Source organism: Oncorhynchus tshawytscha, linkage group LG24 (assembly GCF_018296145.1).
Source record: "Oncorhynchus tshawytscha isolate Ot180627B linkage group LG24, Otsh_v2.0, whole genome shotgun sequence".
Lineage (NCBI taxonomy): Eukaryota > Metazoa > Chordata > Actinopteri > Salmoniformes > Salmonidae > Oncorhynchus > Oncorhynchus tshawytscha.
Window position 1 is genome coordinate 29,092,629 of NC_056452.1, and position 7,671 is coordinate 29,100,299.

Here is a 7,671-nt window from a genome sequence, read left to right on the forward strand (position 1 = left end):
ACTGTTTTAGGTTGCATTTGAATTGCCCCATAGGGTTCTGGTCTAAAGTAGTGCACTATATAGGGAATAGGGTGACATAGGGTTCTGTTCTAAAGTAGTGCACTATATAGGGAATAGGGTGACATAGGGTTCTGGTTTAAAGTAGTGCACTATATAGGGAATAGGGTGACATAGGGCTCTGGTTTAAAGTAGTGCACTATATAGGGAATAGGGTGCCATAGGGTTCTGTTCTAAAGTAGTGCACTATATAGGGAATAGGGTGCCATAGGGTTCTGGTCTAAAGTAGTGCACTATATAGGGAATAGGGTGACATAGGGTTCTGTTCTAAAGTAGTGCACTATATAGGGAATAGGGTGACATAGGGTTCTGGTCTAAAGTAGTGCACTATATAGGGAATAGGGTGACATAGGGCTCTGGTTTAAAGTAGTGCACTATATAGGGAATAGGGTGCCATAGGGTTATATAACCAGCTCCCTCCTGAGTGTTTAGGATTGGCCAGGGCGGCTATACTACTAGTGCTGACTTGTTCCCCACCGTCTCCAGGAATGTGGCTGACAGAGGCATAGAACATTCACAAGGGAACTAATTCCTATAGAGAGATACCATATGAAACACTGAAATATTAAAAGGAGGTCTATTTCCTCTGTCTGTACCCCATGTATACTGAAATATCAGAATGAGGTCTATTTCATCTGTCTTTACCCCATGTATCTCTCTCTCTCTCTCTATACCCCATGTATCTCTCTCTATACCCCATGTATCTCTCTCTCTATACCCCATGTATCTCTCTCTCTATACCCCATGTATCTCTCTCTCTCTATACCCCATGTATCTCTCTCTCTCTATACCCCATGTATCTCTCTCTCTCTATACCCCATGTATCTCTCTCTCTCTATACCCCATGTATCTCTCTCTCTCTATACCCCATGTATCTCTCTCTCTCTATACCCCATGTATCACTCTCTCTCTATACCCCATGTATATCTCTCTCTCTATACCCCATGTATCACTCTCTCTCTATACCCCATGTATCTCTCTCTCTCTCTGTACCCCATGTATCTCTCTCTCTCTCTATACCCCATGTATCTCTCTCTCTCTCTGTACCCCATGTATCTCTCTCTCTCTCTATACCCCATGTATCTCTCTCTCTCTCTATACCCCATGTATCTCTCTCTCTCTCTATACCCCATGTATCTCTCTCTCTCTCTCTCTCTCTATACCCCATGTATCTCTCTCTCTCTCTCTATACCCCATGTATCTCTCTCTCTCTCTATACCCCATGTATTTCTCTCTCTCCCCATGTATCTCTCTCTCTCTCTCTATACCCCATGTATCTCTCTCTCTCTCTATAGACCCATGTATCTCTCTCTCTCTCTATACCCCATGTATGTCTCTCTCTCTATATACCCCATGTATGTATCTCTCTCTCTATATATACACCCATGTATGTATCTCTCTCTCTATACCCCATGTATCTCTCTCTCTCTATATACCCCATGTATCTCTCTCTCTCTCTATATATATACCCCATGTATCTCTCTCTCTCTCCCTATGTATATATATACACCCATGTATGTATCTCTCTCTCTCTCTATACCCCATGTATTTCTCTCTCTCTCTATACCCCATGTATATACACCCATGTATGTATCTCTCTCTCTCTATATATACACCCATGTATGTATCTCTCTCTCTATACACCCATGTATGTATCTCTCTCTCTCTCTATATATACACCCATGTATGTATCTCTCTCTCTCTCTCTATACCCCATGTATTCTATTATACTCATTGTCAAATCCAACTTCAGGACAACGTTCACATTTAGAATCTAGTGCTGACTTGTTCCAGTCTGTCTGGAATGTGACAGACTGAAGCCTCCACCGTTTTCCTAAGGCTACAACACACCAATAGCGTTAGTCAGCTGAGAGTACTTGCGAAGCAGCGCAATCCCATTTTTTTTCATGTAGAATCGAGTGGCATTTGTTGGCAGTCAGACATCAACAGTGCGCTGAGAGATCGGTAGACTAACGGGAGATCCACATTCCTCTGACCCTTCCTCTCTCCTTTGTGACCGTTGTCTTCTCCTTTGTGACCGTTGTCTTCTCCTTTGTGACCGTTGTCTTCTCCTTTGTGACCGTTGTCTTCTCCTTTGTGACCGTTGTCTTCTCCTTTGTGACCGTTGTCTTCTCCTTTGTGACCGTTGTCTTCTCCTTTGTGACCGTTGTCTTCTCCTTTGTGACCGTTGTCTTCTCCTTCTGTGACCGCTGTCTTCTTCTCTCCTTTGTGACCGCTGTCTTCTCCTTCTCTCCTTTGTGACCGCTGTCTTCTCCTTCTCTCCTTTGTGACCGCTGTCTTCTCCTTCTCTCCTTTGTGACCGCTGTCTTCTCCTTCTCTCCTTTGTGACCGCTGTCTTCTCCTTCTCTCCTTTGTGACCGCTGTCTTCTCCTTCTCTCCTTTGTGACCGCTGTCTTCTCCTTCTCTCCTTTGTGACCGCTGTCTTCTTCTCCTTCTCTCCTTTGTGACCAGGCCTCTGGAATAGCGGTCCACGATGACGTTGTTCTCACATTTGACAAGATCAGAGTTCGCCTCCAGGGGGCTGACAAGCAGGAACAGCTGAAGCTGGTGCTCTTCAAGATCAGCGATGACGGGAAATGTATCGTTGTGGACGAGGACAAGTGCCTGAAGGTCAGAGGAGCCATGTCATTTAGCAGACATTTTGTTTTTACATATGGGTGGTCCGGGAATCGAACCCACTGCCCAGGACCGTGCTCTACCAACTCAGATCCAGAGGACCGCATAGTTAGGCATTCTAAGCTTTTCTTAATTTATATTTCCTCAATTCCTTGCATCCTCTCTCCTTGCTTCTTACTCAATTTTTTTTAAATGTAGAATAAGGTCCAAGAAAGAATTTAAGGAGTTGTGTACTAAATCTCTCATTTGCTATCTTGTTCTTATTCTAGACATTCACCTACACATAGCATTGTTTAAAAACTCTGAACGTTTTATAATATAATGTAATTGGGAGCTAACATGGTTGCCATAGAATCATGTAGTGTCATATTAATGCATTAAAATACAGAGAACCACAATGTCCAAGCTTTCTTACTTTTATTGCTATTAGGGGTTGTAACGTGAGCATCTAGAGAAAAAAACCACTATATCATTGCAGTTAATTAATCAATTACCAATCAATTAAGGTCAAGGATCTGAACGGGGAGGAGGACGTATTCAGGAAGATTGTCAACATGATGCCAACGGAGGACTGCCGTTATGCCCTGTACGACTGTTCCTGGGAGAGCAAGGACAGCCCCAAAGAGGACCTGGTCTTCATCATGTGGTAGGTTGGACCATAACCCTGTATGACTGTTCCTGGGAGAGCAAGGACAGCCCAAAAGAGGACCTGGTCTTCATCATGTGGTAGGTTGGGCCATAACCCTGTATGACTGTTCCTGGGAGAGCAAGGACAGCCCAAAAGAGGACCTGGTCTTCATCATGTGGTAGGTTGGGCCATAACCCTGTGACTGTTCCTGGGAGAGCAAGGACAGCCCCAAGGAAGGTGATAGGTGGAAATAGAAATACAAGGACATGCACTGTATACCATACATAACACTATCATGTCAGCCATTTTGAGTGGAGGGAGTGAGAGAGAGGTTTTGGACATTGACTCAAGGCAGAATGTTTGGGAGTACATTCTAAACGTAGTGTTCTTCTGTTTGAATCGCAGGGCTCCAGAACACTCAACGATCAAAAAGAAGATGAAATACGCCAGCTCAAAGCAATACATTAAAGCAAAGTTCCAAGGTAAGAATTTGGGTTGGCTCAGTTCTGTTTCAACACTTTCATCCAATCACCTTTCCTGCATCAGGGGGAGATAGGTTCATTAGGTAATACATGGAATAAAATGGACTGAAACAGGGAGAGATTGCAGGGACTTGTCCAATAAGATACTCTCATTTTCAAACGCCGCCTATTGCATGCTAGAATTGGCAGTTTGCTACATCTATTTTTGGATTTATAGATGAATCATTATACACATTGATTCTTGAAAAATATACATTTCTAAATACGTCATGACCTTAGTTCAACTGTCTTTCAAAGTAGCGGGTTGGCCAAGGTGGTGTACAGACCCAGTTCAGGGGGTTCAGAACATTTTGAATGGGATGGCCAAGGTGGCGTACAGACCCAGTTCAGGGGGTTCAGAACATTTTGAATGGGATGGCCAAGGTGGTGTACAGACCCGGTTCAGAACATTTTGAACATTTTGGGGATGGCCAAGGTGGTGTACAGACCCAGTTCAGGGGGTTCAGAACATTTTGAATGGGATGGCCAAGGTGGCGTACAGACCCAGTTCAGGGGGTTCAGAACATTTTGAATGGGATGGCCAAGGTGGCGTACAGACCCAGTTCAGGGGGTCCAGAACATTTTGAATGGGATGGCCAAGGTGGCGTACAGACCCAGTTCAGGGGTTCAGAACATTTTGAATGGGATGGCCAAGGTGGCGTACAGACCCAGTTCAGGGGGTCCAGAACATTTTGAATGGGATGGCCAAGGTGGCGTACAGACCCAGTTCAGGGGAACATTTTGAATGGGATGGCCAGAACATTTTGAATGGGATGGCCAAGGTGGCGTACAGACCCAGTTCAGGGGTTCAGAACATTTTGAATGGGATGGCCAAGGTGGCGTACAGACCCAGTTCAGGGGTTCAGAACATTTTGAATGGGATGGCCAAGGTGGCGTACAGACCCAGTTCAGGGGGTCCAGACCCAGTTCAGGGGGTCCAGAACAGTTCAGGGGGGGGTCCAGAACAGTTCAGGGGGTCCAGAACATTTTGAATGGGATGGCCAAGGTGGCGTACAGACCCAGTTCAGGGGGTCCAGAACAGTTTGAATGGGATGGCCAAGGTGGCGTACAGACCCAGTTCAGGGGGTTCAGAACATTTTGAATGGGATGGCCAAGGTGGCGTACAGACCCAGTTCAGGGGGTTCAGAACATTTTGAATGGGATGGCCAAGGTGGCGTACAGACCCAGTTCAGGGGGTCCAGAACATTTTGAATGGGATGGCCAAGGTGGCGTACAGACCCAGTTCAGGGGGTCCAGAACATTTTGAATGGGATGGCCAAGGTGGCGTACAGACCCAGTTCAGGGGGTTCAGAACATTTTGAATGGGATGGCCAAGGTGGCGTACAGACCCAGTTCAGGGGGTCCAGAACATTTTGAACCTTAATCGTTGCAAGGTGAATTTTTTTTCTTCTCTATATTATTATAATGGTTCAACACATGAAACGCTTCAGATTAGGTTTGGTCCATTTCCCTGTTTTAAATCAATTCCAAAAGTCTTGTTACAGTGTATGCAATCGGTAAATTCACTTGAAAGTGCCATTCAGAGGTCGAATTATACTGTGATATTTGTGGGTCTCTATGGGTTTTTTTTCTCCAATGTAAAAATACATTGGCTTTATAGTAAAGACATAATGGGTCAACACAAACAGTCATGATGTTTTCATCTGATTGTGAAAAACGCATCACTTCAAAAGTAGGTTAAGTAGGTTACCTGCACAAGTCCGGCATCCCAACAGTCCGGCATCCCAACAGTCCGGCATCCCAACAGTCCGGCATCCCAACAGTCCGGCATCCCAACAGTGCTCTGTGCACCCGTCATTTCATTGGAAAAGGACATGTATTACAAAAACCATCTACAGTGACACTCAGCCTATAAAGTGGTGTGTATTCATGGATGCCAAGGGGAGACCTGGCAGCTTCCACCCCCAAAACAATTACAAAAAAATTATAATAACGTCGCATTCGTGTCTATCTGTGTTTTCATAATAAAGGCTGAATCTATTTCACTAGAGAAAGCATCCGAACGAGGCAAATGGCGCCCCTCTATCTTAGTATCTGCGGCCCATGTATCTGATGCTCTCTGGCCAAAAAGAATAACGACAGATTCATAGGCCACACATATTAAGACAGAGGGGCACTCTACGGTGAGGTTGATAAGTCTTGCTGTCGGTACATGTCTTGGTCAAAATTATCAATATATTTAGAGACAACCTATCAGATCTCAAATTTCTGTGGGTGGGGGGGACTGGAGTGGCCAATCAGGTTTCAGGGGGACCCCACCCTGGGCCACCCCCTGGACATGCCACTGGTTGTATCCCATCAGAACCCAAAAAGTACAGTTGATTTACTCCAATGTTTGTCAACAACGTAAATGTAAACAAACCATGTGTAGCTTCAAAACATGAATAAAACTATCATTTTGATATCACGTACGGTCAGAATTTGAGTGGATTACATTTCTCCAGGCCCATCCGTCATCTTTTTACCAAAACCGAGGCGGGGTGATTGTTTCCAGTGCGGATTCTAGTGGATAGTAGCCTGATGAATGACACAGAAATGACATGTGGCCTGAGGTAGTCTAGTAGTCTAAGCCAGGTCCTCCAGAACAGACACACCGCTGCAGCATGGGTTTACGAAACCAACTGCTATTTCAGCACTACTCTCCTCTATTTTTAATCTCCAATAAAACTAAAATATGTGAGGAGTGGGATTCCTTAATAAAGAGAAATTGACTTACTTGGCTGTGTTCTCGTGTGTTTCACAGGTCTGAAGTTTGAGTGGCAGGTGAACGACATGTCAGACGCCAAAGACAGCTCCGTCTTCATCGATAAACTGGGAGGGAGAGGAGTCGTTAAAAAACTGGAGGGGAAAGAGGTCTGAGGTCCTGACGCCGCCGTACAACATGGAATCAAAACCAGACCTGGGTTCAAATACTATTCGAAAACCCTTCAGATACTTTCAGCGTTTGCTTAAGCCTGCCAGGTGGGCTTTTTATTTTTTTATTTTTTTTATTTTTACGTTTGGGACTTTTCTATTACTTCCGTTGCAACAAGTTCAATCAAGTATTTGAGTTCGAATAGTGTTTGAACACAGGTCTGGTCAAAACACCAGTGTAAAAGCAGCCCACTTCCTGTGTGTCCAATTGAACTGTCCATCAACAGAGTATTGTAATTGATTTGGTCTTTATTAAAAAAACCTCCCTTGTTCAATGACAGATTGGTAATAAAATGGCTACTCATGTAGTTGATAAATACTTTTTCCAGACATAACTGCTTCATGATTTATACAAATTAAAATACATTTTCTTGTAGCTTGGGATCTTAGTATCATCCTTGAATGGGATTTTTGTGTTTGTTGGTATCCTGTGTCTGTTGACTCTGTTCCAGACCAATCATCTGATGTGATTTCAATCATATTATTCATATACCTTCCATGTTTGCTGATGTTTTGTTGAAAATTTCATGAAATATATTGTTAAAAAAAAGGAAGATACCTCTGCAGAATGTTGATGACAGAAGCTCCACCACTTCATAATAAAGAGAAAGTGAATTTCCTGTATGGTCTGTCTGTCTGTCTGTGCAGTATTCCATTAAATATCACAGAGATTGACAGTTAAATTTCCTGTATGGTCCCCTGGATTGTCTGTCTGTGCAGTATTCCATTTGATATCACAGAGATTGACAGTTAAATTTACTGTCTGGGGCCAACAGGGCAAGTTAAGCCTGGTCTGTTGGTTCTGGTGTTGTACTTTGTATTCCATGTTATAGAGAAGCTCCTCGGGAACACAGAACACTTTATTGTATGAAAATACAGTGTTTTCCACGAGCA

At 43.9% G+C, this 7,671-nt stretch overlaps 1 protein-coding gene across 1 annotated transcript in view; it reads left to right on the forward strand.

Moving 5' to 3' along the window:
• cfl1l (cofilin 1 (non-muscle), like) overlaps positions 1-7,399 on the forward strand; it is an 8,163-nt gene extending 764 nt beyond the window's left edge. The window contains exons 3-6 of the mRNA XM_024386331.2: positions 2,530-2,688; positions 3,201-3,340; positions 3,728-3,804; positions 6,608-7,399. Of these exons, the coding sequence (XP_024242099.2) occupies positions 2,530-2,688; positions 3,201-3,340; positions 3,728-3,804; positions 6,608-6,723 (492 nt within the window). The 3' untranslated portion in view covers positions 6,724-7,399. The remainder of the gene's footprint in view (positions 1-2,529; positions 2,689-3,200; positions 3,341-3,727; positions 3,805-6,607) is intronic.
• The last annotated feature ends 272 nt before the right edge of the window (positions 7,400-7,671 follow it).